The 22,064-nt window shown below is 47.1% G+C and overlaps 1 protein-coding gene across 2 annotated transcripts in view; it reads left to right on the forward strand.

The window, feature by feature from the left end:
* Positions 1-2,804: 2,804 nt before the first annotated feature.
* Nedd4l (NEDD4 like E3 ubiquitin protein ligase) overlaps positions 2,805-22,064 on the forward strand; it is a 283,441-nt gene continuing 264,181 nt past the window's right edge. For both annotated transcript variants that reach the window (XM_048363771.1, XM_048363772.1), the window contains exon 1: positions 2,805-3,187. In XM_048363771.1, the coding sequence (XP_048219728.1) occupies positions 3,140-3,187 (48 nt within the window). In that variant the 5' untranslated portion in view covers positions 2,805-3,139. The remainder of the gene's footprint in view (positions 3,188-22,064) is intronic.

A 22,064-nucleotide genomic window follows, 5' to 3' on the forward strand; every position in this document is an offset into this window, starting at 1 on the left:
TTCAAACCCCAGTGTCTCCAAAACAACAATAACAAAGCCCAAAGAAATACAAACAATGGTCCTTACTTGTGATTACCCACTGTACTTTCAAATTTACATTCAGTATATTTGTTCGTACCTTACCTTATTCCACAAGGTATTTGAGTGCATTTATAAATATGACATTTCCTCTAAACTGAAAATGAAAAACGAATAAAAGAACCTAGTTCCTCAATTACATACAAAGGAGTACAGTGTTAGGCCAGAAATCCCTGTGCTTTAGAATCACCCAGCTGTTGAGAGTGGAGCTCCGACTCCCATTTACAGAAGTCAAAGGCAGCCTTGTAGGCACCTTGCAAAACACCTGGGGATCTTGCAAACTGCCTGATACCCACTTGGCCTCCATACCAGTTACATCAGAAGGCACCGGAATGTCTTGCCATGGGAAGCAGTGAAGATCCCCAGGTGTTTGTGTGCTGCAGTTTGGGAATTACGGCTGGCGGAGGCCACGTGTCTCTTCCATGCATATTAGCACCTCTGGGGATATTATTTAAATTACTGATACTTGCCCTTCTACCTAGACTTTACTTACATCACAGTTTCCAGTAGTGAGGGCAAGTGCTCAGTCTATCTCAAAACTCCCCAAAGGATGGCAGTGTGCATCCCATGGACAAAACCTTTGCATTATGGGGGATGTTGGGACATAGTTACAAAGAGGACAGAATTCTTTTTAGTGAGTTCTTTTACGGTAGACACAGTGGTAAACACAATGAGTTGAAACTTTTTTTTTTTTGGTCATCCACAATGCAAAAGCATATCAGTTCCTTGCAAAGCAATCAAGCTTTTTCTTCATGGCTCTGAAATAAATCTTACAGGCTCTGAATCGTGTCAGGCTTTTGTAAACGCTCCACAAGAAGGGACATATGGCAAGCTTCCTATTGTACTTTCCAAGACGCCTCCCTTAGGGAAAGCCAAGACACTGACCCCAGACTGCAGGTGGGGTGCTGGGAGTGTGGGAGGAGGGTGGAAGAGGAAACGTAGGGCTGCCCCCCCTCCCCCGCCCCAGTTGCCACAGCATACAGCCCCGCCCAAAGAGAAAGCCGGACACAAGCCCCATCTCCATCCCCCACGCCCTTCCCCGATTTCTGGTGTGATTCAAAATGATATATTTTTTCCCTCCAAACATTCAAATCGATATTAAGGTCGCCCATATAAACTGCCTAAAGGTTGGGAGAAGCGCAGACTCGCACGCACAGGGGGGCAGGCCAGTGGAAGGGCATCTTCGGATGGGTGTGCCTTTGATCAAAAGAAGAATCTGGTTTTGCAAGGTTGAAAACCTCACAGTGGGGTCTGTCTCTGAAATGCTCCTCTCTAAAAGATGACTTTTTTTGTTTCTTCTTCTTCTCAGCTGGGATTTGAATGAAGAGTGGCTAAAGGGTGTCAGCGGGCTTCTAAGTAGGGTGTTGACTCCATCCCCGGGGGCTGAATCTCCACCGGAAAGTGCTTTTGAAGCCCCAGTCTTGTTACCAGGAGGCCGAGAAGAGCTGAACAGACAGCATGGGTGCGCCCCAGTTTTCTCTTGGGGTGCCAGGGAGCAGCAGATAACTTGGTGAGGTGTCTGAGGACCGCCCAAGTTCACCCGGGGATCTCGTTCATTCTCCACTCCTCGGAATGGAGAATAATCCTAAAGGCATTAAAGGATGTTTTCTTTTTTCAAAGGCAAAAAGCAAGTTCGCCCTGTTTTCTTTTTTAAACTCACATTTAAAATTTAAGGAACAGCTTTCCTGGAGGAAAAAAGAGAGAGAGAGAGAAAAAAAAGAAAAAAGATCGAGCGAGGGATTTCTCTCATTTGTTTTAAAGCAGTCTCTTGCATTCTTCTAAATCCAAAGGATTAAATGAGACCCGAGCTGGGTCGGGGGAAGCGCCCTCCGGCCGGCTACGAAGCCGGGGGGTAACCTCACCCTGGGGCGAGCCCTCTCAAGGCTGGCGCGCCGAGGACGCGCGCCGGGAACCTCGCCGTGGGTCGTGGCGGGGGTGGGTGCGTTCCCCCCCCCCCCCCGCGGGCGGGCGCAGGGCTGGTTTTGTTCCCGGGGAAGGCGGGCAGGGGCGGGCAGTGGCGACCGGCGGCCACACCGGGGCAGCCTCGCCTCGGCTGGCGGCCGGGCCGGGCCGGGCCGGGCCGGGCGGGTCGCCGCGGGGAGCTGACGCGGTAGCCAAGTCCCGCCGCGCCGGCTGGGGTGGCCAAGAATTTTCAAGGGGGGGGGGGTCTAGAGACACCCACCTTTCTTTCCCTCCCTTTAGCCCTGGCCGAGGGGCTCAGCGATCGGAGTTTGAATATTCCCCCCCCCCCCACCAAAAAAAAAAGACAGATGGGTGGAAACGGACGTGGTGATGTTGCTATTTGGCAAATGTCCTCGTCGCCCGCAAAGGTCCAGTCCGCACCCTCCGCAGAGCAAGCGGGGAGCGGGGCCAGGGCGGGCCGTGAGCTCCGCGGGGCCCGGCTCCGCGCCGGTGAACCCCCCGGGCACGCCGCGCCGAGGCCCGGGTGGGCGTGGGCCGAGCTCCCCGCCGCCCCCGCGGCCCGCCCCCCAGCCCGGCCTGTGATTGGCTTGGGGGGCGCGAGCGCCCGCCCTGGCGAGCGGGGAGGGTCCGCTCCCGGCGCCCGGTGGGAGGAGGCAGGGGCGGAGAGAGCGGGGGCCGGGACGGACGGCGAGGTGGGGAGGGGGGGGGGGCGCGGGCGAGCCGGGTGTTGGGGTTCGCAGAGCCGGATCGGAGAGGGGCGGAGAGCGGCCGGCCGGCGGGCGGGGAGGACCCGAGGGCGGGCGGGAGGAAGGCGAGGAGTGCGGGGAGGGGGAAGCCCGGCGGGTTCCGCGCCGCCGCCGCCGCCGCCGCCGCCGCGCGCTGGGAGAGGCGCCGGGACTGTCGCCGCCGCTCGGCGCGCTCTCCGGAGCCTGCAGCCCGCACGTCCCGCAGCCTTCCGGGAGGAGGCGCGCGCCCGGCCGCCCTCACCTGCCGGCCCCGGCCGCCCTCCCCTGCGGGGCTGCGCGCGAGGCCGGGTGCGGGACCGGCCCGGCCGCGGAGCAGAGCGGAGACCAGCGACCCCGCGGCCGCAGCCCAGCCACCCCGGAGCGCCTCGGGTCCCGCGCCGGGCGCCGGCTCCATGGCGACCGGACTCGGGGAGCCGGTCTACGGACTTTCGGAAGAGGAGGTGAGCGGCGCCCCCTCCCCCGCCAGGGGCTCTCCGGGGAGTTCCTGCCCCGCGCCGGCCCGGGGAGAGGGGAACGGGGGGGGCCAAGCGCCGAAGCGCGCGCCCCTCGCCCCGGCCGGGAAGCGGGATTCCCGGGGTGTGGGGGGGGTGACTCGGGTGCCCACCCCCCCTCCACACCCCAGCCGAGCGCATTGTTTGTAAATAAAGCTGCGCGACGCCCTCGGAGCCGGGCTTCCCGCGGCAGCTCCCCGCTTCGGGGGCGGCGGAGGGCGCGCGTGCCGTCTCTTTGCCCCGCGGGGTCCCTTTCTTCTCCTTCTGGTCGAGTCTCCCGGGTTGTGGGGCAACTTTCCTCTCTTGCCCCTGCAGCCCGGAGTGCCTGTCGCGGGTCACGTCCGGGTGGCGGCGGGAGACCCGCGGGGCGCGGGGAGCGGGGTGGGGGGAGGCTGCGGAGGGGCGCGATCGTCTCCCCCCAGCCCCCCCTGGAAGTTTGTTGGGGACCGACGGTGGCGGCCCGCAGGCTCTCCGAGGCGGCGGGGCGCCGGTCCGGTGGGGAGGAGGGGATGGGGAGTGTGTGTGGTGTGTGTGTGTGTGTGTGGTGTGGGGTGGGGGGGACGCCTGGAGTTGCCTTGCAAAGTCTGCAGCCAGGATTGTGCATTTCGGAGCGTGTGTGTGTGCGTGTGTGTGTGTGTGTGTGTGTGTGTGTGTGTGTGTGTGTAGGTCGCCAAGGAAGGTAGCAGGTGCTGCTGGAAACTTGCAGCCCTGCCATGTTTTTCCTCCCCGGGGGGATTCTGAGCCCCGGCACCTCTGGGGTGGGTGGAGAGAGCAAAGCTCCATTGATCTCTTTTATTAATAAAGCGAATGAAGTAGGCCACGCCCCCAGACGGTTGGGTTTGGCTGGAAGGGGGCTTTGTTTTCACCCTGACTCTTTCTCCTGTTTCCTACACTCCCCCCCTCTCCTCCCCCGCCCCTCACCCTCTCAGGACCAGCCACGCTCGATTCTTATTGGTATGTTGTTCTGCCAAAAAAAAAAAAAGAGGGGGGGGTGGGTGGGTGGGTGGGTGGGCCCGTGGCGGGCGCGGCGTGACAGGCAGGCTGCGAGAGCAGGTAGGAGTGGTTTGCCATCTGGCGGGGTGCGCGCCCAGATCTGGCTCCCCTTTGGAGAGGTGAATTTACAACCCCTGAAGCATTACTCAGCAGGGAGGTATTTCCTATCCTGGTTGTGCATTTCATGAAAAGTTGATGCCTGGAAATGCAGGCTGTCTCGGTTTCTCTTTATTCTCCTCCTTCGCTTTTCTTTCCTTTCCTTCTGAGGTACCCTCTTTCTCTGGTGATGGGGGTGGGGTTTCAAGAGAGGTTATTATCTGAGACTACTGGCTCACGTTATGGCTTCCTTTTCTAATGCTTTCCTACTGTGTGTGGCATGGTGTGTGTGTAAGTGTGGAATGAAATAAGTATCTTGACATGGGGAGGTTACGCAGGGGTTGACTTACAAAAAATTATTTTCTCTTGAAGGTGCTAGGCGAGGTTTGCTGTAATGTTTTGTTTGATCTAAGAATGACCACAATGAAAATATAATGTATGATTTGCCTTTAAAATTTTTTTCTTTTCCTATGCGTTGCTTTTGTGAAAGAATGCCCCCTTTTGTGTGTGTGTGTGTGTGTGTGTGTGTGTGTGTGTATGTAGTTACCTGGATATAGGTGAAAAGTAGCTTTGTTTAATTTACCCAGGAGACACATCCCCTCCTGGCTTCTGGGCTTTATCTGGAGCTTTCTCTCACACCGCCTCCCCCCCCCCCCATCTCCATTTAATTAGTGGTAGTCCTGGGGAGGCCGGAGCCCTTGGAGGTGCTGAGTATTCCTAAACAAAGGGCTGCTTGAGCCGAGGTTATCACTGGGGATGAAGATAGCTGAATCTCTTCTTGGGTTTTAAAAAAAAATTTTTTTTTTAAGTAACACGATTATTTGTAAAAGCTCCCTTGAAAAAAATGTTGTAAGAATGTTTTGGGAAATGAAGTTGCTGAAGGAATTCACCTCTTTGGTCCCTGTCGTTGATCTAAGGATGCTTTGTTTACATGGGTAGTGAGTGTTTCACAATTCACCTAGAGTGCATCTTGCCACTTGTGTCTGGGTGAGTCAGTGACTGATCTTCACATGAGAGCAGGGTGAACGTGGAGAAAGGAAGGGTATAAATAGAGTGAGGGACTTCTGTGTGAGGGGGTTCACTCTGGAGTGTGGCCCCAAGGATATTAGGGGCTGGGGGGGGGGACTAGCAAAAAGGTGCTGAAGACATCTTTTATGATTCATCCGTTGCCACGGTCCTGGGACTGCTCAGTTCCACACATGGCTTAGAGTACAAAGACAAACCTTATCTGTCTTCCTTTCTCAGCTACCAGGGAGGAAAACCAAGCAAGGGGTGTTTGGATAACTTCACATTTTTGTGGTATTTGTTTTTGCTGGGAGGTTTCACATTGTTGGGTTGCCCTTTGGAGAATCAGGGAATGCCTTTGTAGCATATTAACAACAAATTGTTGATTTTTTATACTGCTTTTGGCCTGTCTCCCCGGATTAGTCTAGCAAAGAAAACAAATGGGAGATTTCCCCCAGGGTCTGGAAGTAGGAGGCCTGATGAAAGAAACAGGGGTGGTGGGCTTTGCAAGGAGCTTTACCTATGGGCGCCTCTCCTCCATGTGCGGACTTCATAGGTGAAGGTATTTTGATTGCTGCTGAGAAGCACCTGTTATAAGCCTCTTAGCAAAGGGGCACCCATGCCTAGAGGTCCCCTGTAAGTGAATATGTGACATGACTTTGAGGTTATGGAAAATACAAATATATTTTAAAAAATGAACTTGTATTAGAGGATTATGGTGCTTTCTTACAAAGACTGTGGAGCTCTAGACCACTTACAGAGTAGCTTGTCCAGTGTTCACATGGAACAAAACGATTCCTCGGACCAGTAGTTAGGTGTGTCAGCCTAAGTCAGCCAGCTTAGCTAGGTCTGTCTTGCTTATGGATGGAATTAAGGTGTGGGCTTTACACTGCTTCATTGTTGCTGTGCATTTCTGGCCGAGGTTCTTCTAGCGATTTCTGGTTCATACTCACTCTGCTTTAAATGAGGTCAGTTTGGGCAACCAAATTTGAAATCACCACCAGATGAGTTCTATTGAACAAAAACTTATTCATGGCTGAGGATCAGATTGGGTTTGGAATCAGAACTGTTTGGACTGGTTTTTATGTCTGGCGTGGGTTCTTTGGGGCATTTTTTTCCTTTTTATATTTATTCATTTTTTTGGCCATCTGTAGCACTGTTTGGCATCATTTACTCATGAGTGCTACTGCTAGCCTTCTAGAAGGCTTATATTACATCTCAGAAAGGTGTCTTTTAGCGAAAGAACTTTCTGCTTGGTAAAGTAGTAGAGTTTAAATGGCAGCCTTCTTTTAAAATGAGATCTAGCTGTTTGTTTATTTGGTGCCAGTTCTGGGACTTGAACTCAGGGCCTAGATGCTGTCCCTTAGCTTTTCCCCCTCAAGGCTAGTACTCTACCACTTGAGCCACAGCTTCATTTCTGCCTTTTTGATAGTTAATTGGAGATAAAAGTCTCCCAGACTTTCCTGGTCAGGCTGGCTTCAAACTGAAATCCTCAGATCTGAGCCTCCTAAGTAGCTAGGATTACAGGCATGAGCCATTCGTACCCAATTTAGGAGTTTCTTTATTGATTTATTTGTGATTATGAACTTTCTAACGCACATTCATGGATAGCCTTTGGTGTAGATAACATATTTCTCTCATTTTGCTGACAGTTTTCAGATGCATCATTTTATGTACCAGTAGGAAAGAAAAAAAAATAGCTATCACAGTGTGACATCCTGTCAGTTTTAAGAAGCATCTCTATTTCAGAGATGTTAAAATATGAAAATAAGGATGCTTTAGAACTGATGAATTATAATAATTAAGAACCTCAGGTAAGCCTAAGCCATCAGTTCCAGTACCTTCATCATTTAACACTTCTCTGGTGGGTGGGTGGGTTGGGGTTTGAACTCAGCTCCTCATGCATGCTATGCCTTGTGCTTTTCCACTGAGCTATAGCCCAGCCCCAAGGCAACATGTTTAAATTAGCCTTTAAGTCAGATTTCTGCCTTTTTTTTTGTATCTGAAAAGAAGGGCTATGGAAGGAAGGACTCTGAACGAGTGTCAGTGGGGAGGCAAGCAGTAGCCATCTCTTAAGTGATGAAGAATAAGTTTAAGAAGGGACCCCAGTGTGTTTTGGAAGAGATCGACAAACCCTGCATACCATCTTTGCAGAGCTGGGCCACTCAGTCAGAACAAGGTTGCTTTGGGAAATTACAGTGTAGGCATTGTTTGCATCTCTAGGTGCATGCTGACTGGCAGTTTTCTGAAGGAAGAGAAGTCTTGCCCAGTCATGCCAATCCTAAGAGTCTGTGTCGGGTCCAACAGGCTCTGTGCTGGGTGAATACATAGCTAAGACGGGCCACCGTACTCATGGTCCTTGCCAGGAACTGTTTGAGAAAGAGACTAAAGTGGGCCTGGGTTTTGTGGTGACAGTTAAAAGCAGTTACTTTTTATCTTTGCAATGCTAGTTTATCTTTGCAATGCTAGGGATCAAACCCAAGGCCTCAAGTGTACTAGGCAGGTGCTCTACCACTGGATTATGTATACAGTCAACATTGTATATATATATGTGTGTGTGTGTATACACATCTGTGTGTGTGTGTGTGTGTGTGTGTGTGTGTGTGTTTATAGGTGTTGTATACAGGAGCCCAAATCAAGTGTTTTGTTTTGGTACTGGGATTTGAACTCAGGGTTTTATGCTTGCCACATTGACTCTCTGCCATTTGGACTATGTAGACCTTTTTGCTTTTGTTCTTTTTCAAATAGGGCTGCACATGAGCCAGGGTGTCCTAGACCCGGTGTCCTATTTACACTTCCGGTGTAGCTAGGATTACACATGTATGCGGTTTGAGAACTCTCCCCCCTGGGCTGGCCTTGAATTACTAACTTCTGTGTCTTTGCCTCTGGGTGGCTAGGATTGTAGGTGTGAACCACTGCACACAGTTCCCAAACAGGTCATTGATGGTTTTGTTTTCAGTTGTACAGTCATTACCTTTTATCAAGCATGGTAGCACATGTTTGTAATACCAGCACTTGGGAGGCTATGACAGGAGGATAGCAAGTTGGAGGCCTCTCTCTCTCTTTCACACACACACACACACACACACACACACACACACACACCAGTTCTTAACACTTATATTTTTTTTATTGAGTCAGAACATTTGAGTTAGTTTGCTCCTGGAAAGCAATCTTGTTTGTTGTTGTTGGTTGTGGGACTTGAACTCAGGGCCTAGGCTCTGTCCTTGAGCTCTTGTGATCAAGGCTATCTCTCTACCATTTTGAGCCCCACCTTCATATCCGGTTTTCTGGTGGTTAATTGGGATAAGAGTCTCAAGGACTTTCCTGCTTGGGCTGGCTTTGAACCGCAATCCTCGGATCTCTGCCTCCTCAGTAGTTAGAATTACAGCCATTGGTGCCTAGTTTATGAAAACAACTTAGCAGTTTTCTTAATGGAAGAAGGAATAATAAATTTCCAAATGGGTGAGGAGGGTGGCCATAGGGAACCCTCAGGTTGAAGTTTTTTTTTTCCTGTGCCCAGCGCCAGGAATGACATCAGGAAGTGCCTGGGCCACTCCAGTGTAGGTAGCTCAGGATTCTGGGGAGTGTGTATCAAGCAATATACTGGAGACATATTCAGGGGAAAAAATGGGCAGTCAAATCCCCTAGAATACACTATAAGCCCTTGGGTTTTGTACTTTTTAAATGGGTGAAATGTATTCTGTGAAAATTACATGTGAGTAAAACTGTGTGGGACTTTTGGAATGTAGCATTGCAATAATATATTGGGGTTCCTGCTGAATTCTGCATTGAATCTGTATAGAAGAGACTTGGTTAGCATTGCTGACTCAATTCCCCTTCTGCCTTGTATAGTATTTAAAATGGCAGCATGGCTCATACTAGGCCCCTGAACTCGATTCCCAGAACCAAAAAAAATATCCAAACCTCAGACAAAGGACAAAAACAAAACAAAGTCATGGCTATATGTGATAGAATGAGAGCATTAGTTGTTATTTATTTTTGTGCTGCTACTCAGCACTCCTGACTGGTGCTCTACCACTTGAACCACAGTTCTACTTTAGGGATTTTCCTGGTTAATTAGAGAGAAAAGTCTCTTAGCTTCCTGAATAGCTAGGATTACAGGTAAGAGCCACCAGTGCCCATGTATGCATATTATTATTATTATTATTATTTTTGTCAGTCATGGGGTTTGAACTCTGGGCCTGGGCGCTGTCCCTGAGTTCTTCAACTCAAGGCTAGCCCTGTGCCTCTTGAGCCACAGTGCCACTTCTGGTTTTCTGGTGTTTAACTGGAGATGAGTCTCATGGACTTTCTTGCCTGGGCTGGCTTTGAACTGTGATCCTCAGATCTCAGCCTCCTGAGTAGCTAGGATTACAGGCATACATTTCTAAAGTAAAAAACTCCTTTTGGATTTAATGGATATTTGAAGCAGATTTTATTGTTGCCCTTGCAGTTTTAGGTTTCTAGACAAGTATCATCAGGAGAGCGGGAAATATATTAATATGGAGAGGGAGAAAGTTTCATTTTTTGTTGTGTTTCAGATGTTGAGTAGATGAATTTGTCACATACATATGTATTTGCATATATATATCTATATACATACAAGTATAAACATCTATATATGCATACCTATATATTTATACCTGTTGATTGTAATGTGCATATATGTTGACTATGTGTGTGTATACATATATGTATATATGCACATGGGTGCACGCACGTACCAGCACACACACTACACACACACACACATCCACACACACACACACCCTGAAATAGGGTTTAATTTATCCAGGCTGGTCCCAAACTCCTGGGCTCAAGTGAACCTTCTGCTTTACCCTCCTGAATAGCTGGGATTACAGATTATATCTTGAACTATTTGCTGACTAGTCATAATAAAATAAGCTACACATTGATCCTTGAGAGTTGAAGGTAAGGAGGATGAGCTACTACAGTGGTGCTCATGGGTGTTTCTGTGGTAGGATAAATGAGGGATTAATGAAGGGTGTGGAAATGTAACAACATGTTACTTTGTGTTTTTACAACTGCTCTCTTCCTGGTAGAAGTCCTCACCAGAGGTGTTTGTTTTTCTGACTATAGGTGGCAATGTTTGTACTGTCTACTGCTCATGTTACTTTTGTCTTGGTGGTTGTTTCTTGCTGGAATAGAAAAATGAGAGCTGTGTTTCCAGATGAGAAGAAAGAAACTAGATTTAGGAGACAATATTCCAAACACGTATAATAAGTCAGCTATTCAATACACCCACCTCTGTAACCCCCAGTTTTTTCAAGTGTCTCTTCAGCTGCATGGGTGTTTTTCTGTCTTCAAGGGTTTCTTCTCCAGGACATATTCAACGTTAGAAGAGAAGGCTCACCATTTGGGTTTGGAAAGTCCATGAAACCAGCACATGGAAGAAGGTTTTTTTTTTTTTCTTTTCTTAAACAATTATTATTTCCTGTCATAGTCCTTTTTTTTTTTTTTAAGTATGTAGGGACGTTCATTCATTCATGCTAGTACTGGGGCTTGAACTTAGGGCCTGGGCTTTTTCATGGTTCTGTCCTGTGACAGCTCTGCTTCTGGCTTTTGCTGGTTAATTGGAAATAAAGGTTGGCCATCGTTGGCTTTGAACCTCTAAGGCATGAATGAGCCACTAGCACCAGGTTAGTATAGGGACTTTTAACTGTTTTAAATGGGCTGTGTAGATAATACCCTAATTTACTGATATTGACTTTGAGAGAAGATACTGAAATACTACTCTCAGTATTTGATTGCTGGAGATTTTTTCTTGGGGCGGGGCGGGGTGTTGTACTATGACTTGAACTCAGGGCCTCATGCTTGCAGATCCTGTCCCAACCCTTTTTAAAGTTATATTTCAGATAGGAGCTCCCATTTTTTTTCATAGGCCAGTCTTGGACAGCTGTCCTCTACTATATACAGCCTTTCACATAGCTGAGAACACAGACCCTAGGCTTCTTACCTGGCTTATTTGTTGAGATGGGGTCTCATTAGCCTGAGCAATGTCCCTGGCTTCTTTTTTGCTCAAGGCTAGCACTCTGCCACTTGAGCCACAGCACCACTTCTGGCCATTTTCTGTATATGTGGTGCTGAGGAATAGAACCCAGGGCCTCATGTATACGAGGCAAGCAATCTTGCCACTAGGCCATATCCCCAGCCCGGGTCTCATTAGCTTTTTGCCCGTGTTAGCCTTGATTCCCCTGTCTCCGCCTCCTGAACAGGTAGGACTACAGGTAGCCGACTGGGAGATAGATCCTTGTGTGCTGGTGCCAAATCGTGGCCGAAGTCTGAGCTGAGAGCTCTGTGGTTGCTACCATCCAGGCCACGAATAATAGAGGCCCACATTCTAGCTGCAGTGCTTTGTTCTGGACCACAGTATTCCAAACGCCGACTATTGCTGTAATGCCTTTCCGTGAAAAAAAGCCGAAGCACCCAAGCCTATCTGGGGCGATGAGCTTCCGTTTTGACACTTCGGTTGGCTTTTTGTACCCAGCTCCAGAGTCCTGTATTGATTCAAAACTCCCCAAGTTTAATGTCAAGGCTCTCAGGTTCTCTGTCATCCAGATCAGTGTCTGGTGGTTTCTTGGCAGGCAGGCACTGGTGCAGAGATTTGAGTTCTTTCCTATCATCTTCACCGGGAAGCAAGGGCCATGTAAAGTCCACTTGGCTCCTGTTGTGAGATGCTGTGATGTCAGGGCTGAGGGGGGGGTGGGGGGGGTGGGGGGTGGTGGTGGGCTGTGTTTTCCAGCAGGTTATAGCAAAGTGGATGGAGCACACACTTTCCTGCCTCCTGTTTTCCAGGCAGAGACCCTGTGCACAGTCTCAGAGTCTTGCCTCTGTTCATACAGTATTCCAAGTCCTAATTACATTTCCTGACTTCCAATTTGAATCAAGACTTGGCTTTCTGTGTCCTTGGGGGCAGTGTGGAGCATGGTGTGTATGTGTGTGTAAGTTTCAGACAGGATCTTAGTAGCCTTCCTGCATTAATCTCTTGAGTGTTGAGATTATAGTCATGCACCACTATACCAGATATGTATGTGTGTGTGTAGTGTGTGTGTGTATGTTTTGTTTTTGTGCTAATATTGGGGTTTGAACTTGGGCCTCATATTTTCCCTTGGCTTTTTCCCTCAGGGCTAGCACTCTATCACTTGAGCCAAACCTTTACTTCCGGCTTTTTGCTCTTAATTGGAGATCAGAGTCTCATGGACTGTTCCACCCTGAGTGGCTGGAACCATGTTCCTCAGATCTCAGCCTCCTGAGTAGCTAGGATTACAGGCCTCAGCCTCAGCCACCAGCACCAGCTCTAATGTGTTTTGAAAGTATACTGTGAAGTTGGAATCCCCATTGTGGCTAAAACATGAAGATCATTGTAGCAGTGAGAGCTACACTGGGGACCGGGTGGCCCCCATTTCTACCCGGCAGGAGATCCGGTTACTCTACTCTCATGTCTATTAGGAACAAGTGCTTTGAAATGCAAAGTTACGTGGTTTCTAAACCTATCCTCTCATTTAGTGTCCTCGTGGTGGTGAGTGGGTAATTGTTCGCCACCAGCGACTCCAGAAGCCTAGTAAGCCGGTCTCGGGATGAGCGGCGGTGCAGGTGGTGAAGAAGTTCTCTTCTTTGGTGATCTTTCTATTGGACGGATTCGTTTTAATAACATGTGAGATGTTTTCTTAAGTGTTGAAAGCAGACCTAATATACTTAAAGAATTATTTTGTTTTGTAAGCATCTATATTAACGTTACTTTTTTAGTATTTTGTTCTGTCTGTGTATGCTGAGGCTTGAACACAGGGATTTTTCTCAGGTCGAATGCTCTAGCACTTGGGTCACAACTCCACTTCTGGCTTTTTAGTTGTTAATTGGAGATTAGAATCTCTTGGACTTCAGTGTCTCTGTTGGCCTTGATCTTTGATCCTCAGATCTCAGCCTTTCGAGTAGCTAGGATTACAGGTGAGTCCCCAACCCCTGGCTAATACTTATTTTTGATTCACAGGTATTCCATGTCCGTATTAATGGGAGGATTCAACGTGTTGTTTCAGTACATGCAGCAGTGATGAAATCCAGCCTCCCCTTTTCCAGTTTCCCCCCAATATTGATATGTAGTAATGAGGAAAAAAAAGTATGTGTTACATTCAAGTTCCTAGCAATTAGGCTGGAGTTTTTAAACTACCTTTACAACCCCAAGAGTCAGCGATCCATTAGTTGACAGCCCTCTGCTTCTTTCTTAGTCAGTTTGGGTTTGGGATTGGGCATCTGGGTGAAGACTTCCTGTGCCTAGTTGGGTTTAAGAAGAGGAAGGAGCCTGAGGCCGAAAGAGAAAGCTGAACCCCAGCTCTGATGTTTCCTTGTATTCTTTCATCCCGAGTTCTCTTTCTGTGCCTCCCGTGTTGGGAGTGATGACTGGGATTCAAGCCTGATTGCATGCAGTCAGCAGGGTTGCTTTGAAACTTGGAGCTGGCTGCCTGTGCCTTTTTCTTAACCCCGAGTATAAATGGACCGTGGTGAAGCAGCTGAACGCTGTTGGTTTATGCTTCTGCGGATTCTTGAGTACATGTTGTGTGCCAGGCAGGCCAGCCCTGCCTTTGGAGTTGATCGTCGGTTGTTTTTGTTTTTGTTTCTTTTCAGTGACATAATTAATGCAAGAGGCCACTGAGGCTGGGAGTAAGAGCTTCCCTCACGTCCCCGTGAGCCATGAAGCAGAGAAGATCATAGCACAGGGATGGGAAAGGTGGGTGGGAGGCGCCTATGCTGGCAGGGAGACGCCATTTATGATATGCAGAAAAAGCGGTTTCCTGGACAGTGCTGCTGTGGAGTCCACTGTGGTTAAAAGTGTTCACACATAGGGAAAAAGCACCTTATTTTTGAGCAAGAAGATTCTAGGTAATTTTGTATTGTTTCCTTTCTTGCTTACTTGTATTCTCTCCTTATTTGCATATCTATCTATCTATTTATTTTAGAGCCTGTCCTGGGTCTTGAACTCAATCAAGGAAGGTACTGTCCCTTGGTGTTTAGCTTTCTCTAATCAAGGCTGGTGCTCTGCCACTTGAACTGAATACCACTTCCAGATTTTTTTTGGTGGTTAATTGGAGTTAAGAGTCTTACACGGATATTGTCTTCTCTGCCTGGGCTGGCTTTGCACCATGATGTTCAGATCTCAGCCTCCTTAGTAGCTAGGATTATAGGTGTGAGTCACGTCACTAGTGCCAGGCAATTAAAAAAATCAATATGAGTTCAATAATAAACAGGTAACTGTAGTTTACAGTAACTTACAGTATTAAGGAAAGGAGCTTCAAGACTCCAATGAGATACCAATGTTCTCACCCTGATTGATTTTTGTCTGTACATATTGTGTCTATCTGTTAACATACCTCACTGTACTTCATAAAGAGGTACAATTATTGCTGGGTGCCAGTGGCTCGTGCCTATAATCTTAGCTACTCACAAGGCTAAGTTATCTGAGGATCGTGGTTCAAAGCCAGCCCAGGGAAGAAAGTCAGTTAGCTGCTTATTTCCAATTGTGTACCCTCCCCTCCAAAAGCGAAACAAAACAAACAAAAAAACCCAACAGAAGTGGATTTGTGGCTCCAAGTGGTAGACTGCTAGCCTGGTGCATAAAAGCTCAGGGATAGCTCCCAGGCCCTGAGTTCAAGCCCCAGGATAGGCATTAAAAAAGAAAAACAGAGATATGCAATTATTACATATGAATCAAAATTTTAAAAATGTTTGTGATAAAAACATCAACGATTCTGACTTGATCTTTATTCATTGTATACATGTATTGAACCATTACACTGTATCTCATCAATTTGTACAATTAAAAAATAATAAAACACATACAAGTAAGGTAGAAAGCAAAGCCCCACATTTATGAACTCCAAGGTTTAGGGAAGAAATGTCCACGCTTGATAGTGTTTGTGCAATGGAACACTTTATCAAGGGCCTACCTTGTGCTTTGTATCCAAGGGCAACAGAGTCATTACATTGCCAGAATGGATTGAGTTCTCTCTCTCTCTCTCTCTCTCACCCCCTCTCTCTCTTTTAAGTTTTTTTTTAAAGTCTGGTAAGTTGGATTTTTTTCACTTGCAGCTTGCAAGATAGATGCTTCATTTTCCCCACTGTGGCCACTTCCTGTTTGTATTCTCTCCATTGTGCCTGACAGTTGCGTGTAAGTTCTTAAAAAGTATAATATTACTAGTATTTTGGGTTCTTTGAAAAATTTTGGAGGGTTCTATGAAAATTGTGCCCCGCTACCCAGCTGAAATCTTTCTTTAATCTCTCCCCCCACCCCCTTGGATTTATGAGTTACAGATCTGAGTTTCAGTGTTGAATACTTAACTTTCATTTTTTGAGACAGGATCTTGATGCTTAGGCTGGTCTGGAACTCATGGGCCAAAGTGACTCTCCTGACTCAGCTTTCCAAATAACTGGGACTGCAGGCCATACCACTCTAACTCAAGGAATAGTTTTAGCTGTCGTAATGATACTGTACTCATCAGTACAAATATTCAAGTAACGGCTTCACATTGCTTCACATTGTCTATTAGCTGACATTATTCTTGTCTTTAGTTGTTGAGTGTGGCCTAAACAATGTTCCTTCTCAATCAGCAGGGTGGGGCTGACAAATACTTTGTTATTTCTAATGAGAATAAGCTTTGATTAGAGAGACAGCCCCACCCCAGCCTTGTAATGTTTCCAAAGGAAGGGCACATCTTACGAGTTTCTGTGTTTGTGTGCTATCGGGTCCTGTGCGTACACTCTCATATCTACGCCCATCTCCTCACTACTCAGGAGGTAGAGTTTGAAGTTGGTGGTGGAGTTGTGGGACTTGTGTTGGCTAATCACCACTTGCACATTCTGGTACCCAGGTGGTAGCTATCTCTGTCGTGTTCACCTAGATCTGTTGGTTAGGCCTTAGTAAGGTGTGCCCTCCAGTCAGTGATGTCACTAAGGCACTGGGTTTGTTCTTTTCCTCTGCTTTACTGTATACTGTCTGGCTCTCTTCAGGATCTTATTCATCTAAGGGTGGCTGCCATGGGTAATCAGAGATGAGCTCCTTTCCCCTACCTCACCTGCCCCTCTGCAATGGATTTCTCTCCTTGAGTACCCCTTGCCCACAGATGCGTCGACTGCTCATCTCTCAGCCCAGTAATGAGGAAGGAAGGCAGGAAGGGCACATGCATCGCCTGCCCCTTGAGCCAGCCAGAAGGCAGCCGTGATGGCTCCATGTTCACTCTTGGGATCACACGTACACCTTCCTCAAATGCTCCAGAAACTTCTCTCAGTGTTTCAAGGTTACTGGGGTGGGTGATACTCCATTCCTTCTCTTATACTAGAAAACAGGATTTTTTTACGAATGGTCTGGTGACCTCTGACCTCTCAAAACACAGCCTTGCAGGGCTGGACACCTAAGCAGGGACACCTGCTTAGACCTCTGTGTGGACAAGGTGAAAGAGAGAGAGAAGGCTCATGAGGGCAGCCGGGGAACAAGAGCCACCTCCACCATAGTCAGGGAAAAGGAGGCACAAGTCCTACAGTCACTAATCTAGTGGTAGGGCCAAGACTTACCGCAAAGTACTATGGGGCCATGAATGTAGTGTGCTGAAGAGTTCTGGAGAGTTTCCGAGACAGGGAGGGGAGGACACCACTGAGCCTGGGAGGTTCAGGCTGGAATGAATGGCTGGTTAAGCTGAGCCTTGCTGACCTTGTCAAGGAACTGAGACTTTACATATGAGAACTTTTTAAGAGTTGCCCCACACCCCTGCTGTTCCCCACCCCACTTGGGTCCGAGGCAGAGCCTATGCTTTGCTTTTGTGAAGTCCACTGTACAGCATGGGTGGGTAAGGAAGGCAACGGTAGCTAGCAGAATGGCCATAGAGCTGGCCCAGAATTGGGTGTGCAGACCGAAAGGTGGTCGTGGTAAGAGTATTTAGGAAGCCGGTCCCATTCCATGTGTTTTGTTATTGCCTGGTTAGGTGAGAGAAAAAGGCTTGCAGAAAAATTCTCCCCAGTTTCCTGCTTCAGAAACTTGAGGGTGGGAAAGAAATCCACATTTCTTAAATATTCCGTGTAGTGGTTTTCCCTGGGGTTGTTTGGCAATCCCGGAGCCGCAGGCATCTTGTAGGTGGGGCCAGCTCTCTGTCCTGGGATGCTGGCATCTTGTAGGTGGGGCCAGCTCTCTGTCCTGGGATGCTGGCATCTTTTAGGTGGGGCCAGCCGTCTGTCCTGGGATGCCAGCAGATGAAGAAGCCCCACTCCAGCATATCGCCAGTTTCATTTACATGGTTATCGAATTAACCCCATAGACCAGTCATAGGCTCCTCTAACATTTTCCTGATCAGAAAAAGAGTTCACAGAGGAATCGATCACTTGGTCAAAGGTCTATGGTTAGCTTTGTGCCAGAAGTGGCCTTTGAACCCAGGTCTTTGTACGTCAGAACCCCTACGTGCTTTCTCACTACCGTGCAGAGAAAGGTGCGTGCTGGGTGGCCCAGCCTTTTGGTATTGGTGGCTGCAGCAGCCTAGCAGGAAGGAACAAAGCTATTTATAGTCAGCTCTGCAGTGGGTCGAATTTTCCAATCCTGAAGGACTTGTAGTGGATAGTCCAAGAAATGTCATCATTTAGTTATTGGCTTCCCCATGCTGATGAGCACATTTAACATCTTTCTCTGTAAAATAAACCAAAAAACCCCACACCTTATTATAATGAAGGTAAGATGGAAGCCTGGCACTGAGGGCTCACACTACCACTCGTGTTTAATGGTTATCATCGAAATGGTTGTCTAGTTATTGGGAGAAGTTTGGGTGTCGGCAGGACTTTCCTTGGTGCTATGAGGACTCAGTTCCCCCAGTGGGCTTTTCATCCCATCTCATTATTGGTATTTATTTTTCATTCTCTGTGCTTTTCAAGGAAGTCTTTGCTGAGTAAGGCAGCACTGAGCTTAGGCGGTCGCTTTCGGGGGAGTGACATCTGAGTAGAATAAAAGACAACTTTGCATTGCTCCCAAGTCTTAATTTTTGCCCTGGGGCATTTGGGGTGCTAGGCCTGTCTGCTGAGTGAAGCTTCTATGCTTCGCCTGTGGGAAGGAGCTATCGTGGTCGAAGGTGCTGAGACCCCACAGTCCATGCTGTGGTCCTTTAGGAGCCTGTTTGCCGGGAGCTTGTTGGGGTGGGGGGTGGGAGCAGAGGCTGTTTTGTCATAGAGATTGGTATACAGGCAGAGTGACCAATACTGAGTTCATGTTTTCATGGCTTAGAATACAAGACCTGTTGAGAGATGGGGAAAAAAGGAGAGCTTGAGGCTGCTCAGTGTTTTGGTTATTTTGTATGCCTAGCCTGCTTTATACTGTAGCATGGAACTTGAACATGGTTTCTTAAAAAGTTCCTTGATGTCCAGACTCTCATGTTCCACATGGAACGAGTGGTAGGAAATTTTAACAAATGGAAAGGTAGATAAATGAAACTTTTAAACTTAGCCCAATGTCAAGGAATAACCATAAAACAACCTGTTCTGTGAATGGATTACCCAGTGTTGAATTGATTGTGTCTATGTTTTCTCCCCTACGCCAGAATTTCCCACTGAACAATATTCTAATACTGCTTTCCTTGAAAAGAACAATTAATCATTTGTCTCCTTTTCTGCAGGGAGGCAAATTGATATGTAGGACAGTAGGTTTTAAAGCTTCAATAAGATAGACTTCTTTTTAGAGAAACAAACATCAGTCAGGAGCTATGTGATGCTTTAAATTATTTTTATTACAGTGTTCCTTAAAATATACCCACACATAAAAGAAGCTTATAAACATGTTTACAGCTGGTATCCACCAAAATGATCAGTAAGATTATCGTAGCCAACATGTAGTTCAGTAGGAATCTACCTCCCAGGGACTATAGTTAAATGAACAATCTGATTTTAGTGTGACAGGTGACAAGGTTCTATTAAAACTGGGTATCATCTATGCTTAGTAAGTCTCGATTATGAGGACAAGGTCTTCCTCCTCTCCAGACCTGTCAAGATTGACCCAGAGTCATACTAGTCAGAAACACAGCAGACCTCCCCTGCCTTCCAGATCATGATTGCAAGGGCCGATCCAAGCCCTAGAAATCATGGGGGAGTACTAAATTATTTCTGGTGGCTATGTTTGTACAGATGGCCCCTGACTTAGGATGACTCAACTTATTATTTTTGACTTTACATCAACAAGAAAGTCATATCCCCAAACAACTGTTCTTCCTCCCTCCCCCATTTTCAGTAGTATGTTTAGTACATCAAGGAGATACCAACAGTACTATAAAATGGACCTTATGTTCAATGATTTTACTAAGACTCTAAGCTAGTGGAAGGGTCTGTGCGTGGTACTAATAGGCTAGGCTGAGCTAGGATGTTCAGGTTAAATGAATGAAATGCATTTTGGACTTAGGGTGATTTAGCTAAGGTGATGTAGCCTATAGGTCGAGGAACATATGTGTGAATACATTAAGATCGTCATGGCCCCCAGCCTGTGACAGATAGGGTCCTTGCTCTTGAAGTCCAACGGGATATAAGGACAGAGAATTCTCATGGGTAAAGAAGTTTCTCAGGCTGACTGATAAGCTACTACATGGTTGTGCTTCATTACAGTCTGATGGGTGTCTCCTGGTCCCAGAACTTATCTCAATGAGATTGTCAAGTGGAGCTAAGACATCGTGTGTATTTGTGTATGTGTTTTTGATTTTGTACAGGCTCTTATTTTTGGAGATCCTTTGTTACTGAAAGTTCTCCCTTGTAAACGCACATGATTCATTTAGTCAAAGGTCCTCCCATTCCTTAGCAACCCTTTTCTCCACGCGTCACCACCAGATGACCTTGCTGACTTCCCAAGTGCTGGCTGCTTGTGCTGTCTGTGTTTTCAAAGCATTTACAGATCGCTTCTTACAGCGCAGCAGTGAGGTGGCCAGTGGGTGTGGATCACTGTGCACTGTGACCCAATGTCTCCGTGACCCCACTTTTTACGAGACGAGCACTCTACCACTAGGCCATAGTCCCAGCCTCGTGACCCCACTTTTTGTTCCACAGGTTTCTTGTCTTGCTTTTGTTTTTCTTGCCTTAAGGAAAAAAAAAAGAGCATTTCCTTTTTTCTTTCTTAGATGGGGATGACAGTAAAGAATGGAATGACCTTATTTTTATATATTTAAAAAAAAATTGGATGCCTGTACTGGGCCTTAAACTCAGGGTCTTGTGCTCTCCCTTGGCTTTTTTTTTTTTGCTCAAGGCTGGCATTTGCCACTTGAACCACACTTGCACTTCTGGCTTTTTGCTGGTTAATTGGAGCTAAGGGTCTCTCAGAATTGCCTCTTTGGGCCGGCTTCATACTGCAATCGTCAGCTCGCAGCCTCCCAAGTAGCTAGAAGTACAGGTGCAAGCCACCAGAACCTGTCACCTGCTTCTTTCGCCAAGAGAACTGTAGGACCTAGCCATGGAAATGTGTACTCAGATTCAAGGCTGTTTCTTGAGGGGCCTGCATGTACTGTTACCGGCGGAATCCTGAGCTCTAGTGTATTTCTTGGTACAGCTTATTCAATCAAAATTGCCTTCTCAGCAATTTATGACCACATTAGGCTCATTACTTCACAATAAGATGTCATTAAAATGGTCTGACCCAGCTTGAGTACACTCTTCTGAGTCACCGGGTGGCCCTGAAGCTGTTTCTAGGAGTTAATTGAATCCCCTGGAGTGATGTGCATCCCCATTGTTCAAGAGTACTGGTTGCAATGGGATGTGGTGATGCCTTCACTAGGGAAGGTTCCAGAAGGTGTTGAATGAGGACTGACTGTTGGAAAATGAGTGTTTGGAATCCCCAAGTAGTTGTGGTGGCACATCCGAGTCCTCAGTGTTCAAAAACTATTCAAGCAGAATCAGCCGCTCTCCTCAACGTTCACAGCTCGTAGAGTTAGCATCAGGAAAGAAAGTTGCTACTCTCTACTTCAGCGGAAGAAAGTAGAAGAAATTATCGGTAGATTTCTGTGCAGTAGAAATGTGTATTTCTCCTGATTCTTTCCACTCCATAATAACTTTGTGTAATTATTATTATAGCTGATATTTTGGGGCATATAAATCCATCTGCCTGCCATCTATCTATCTATCTATCTATCTATCTATCTATCTATCTATCTATCTATCTATCTATATCTGACGATTAATCTATTTTGTGCTTGTACCGGGGGTTGAACTAAGGGCGTCATACCCTCACTTAGCTTTTTCACTCACAGCTGGTGCTCTACCACTTGAGCTACATTTCAGTTCTGGTTTTTTGCTGATTAATTGGAGGTAAGAGCCTCAGCAATTTGTCTACCTGGGCTGGCATCAAAATGAGATTCTCAGATCTCAGGCTCCTGAGTAGCTAGGATTACAGGTATGAGCCACTAGTGCCTAGCTTATTTTATTTTATTTTTAATTTTCCTGTACTGAGGATCGAACCCAGGGTGTCTCATTTGTTAAGCATTCCCTCTACCATGTAAACCACAGACCCCATCCCCAGATGCTTTTAAATATGCTTGTCCGACTTGAGACTGTAGGGGATAGAACCGGGACTCCGGTCCTTAGTTCTCCTTTCTAAAGGGTGTGGACTCCTGTGGCTTTGTTTCTCACTGTGCTCTAGAATAGCTTTTCAGAAGGTGTGACCAGCTCCTTCTCCCCTTTCTCAGCCAGGTGTTAACAGTATAATGAGCACAATTGTTAT

The sequence above is a fragment of the Perognathus longimembris genome, chromosome 15 (genome assembly GCF_023159225.1).
Source record: "Perognathus longimembris pacificus isolate PPM17 chromosome 15, ASM2315922v1, whole genome shotgun sequence".
Lineage (NCBI taxonomy): Eukaryota > Metazoa > Chordata > Mammalia > Rodentia > Heteromyidae > Perognathus > Perognathus longimembris.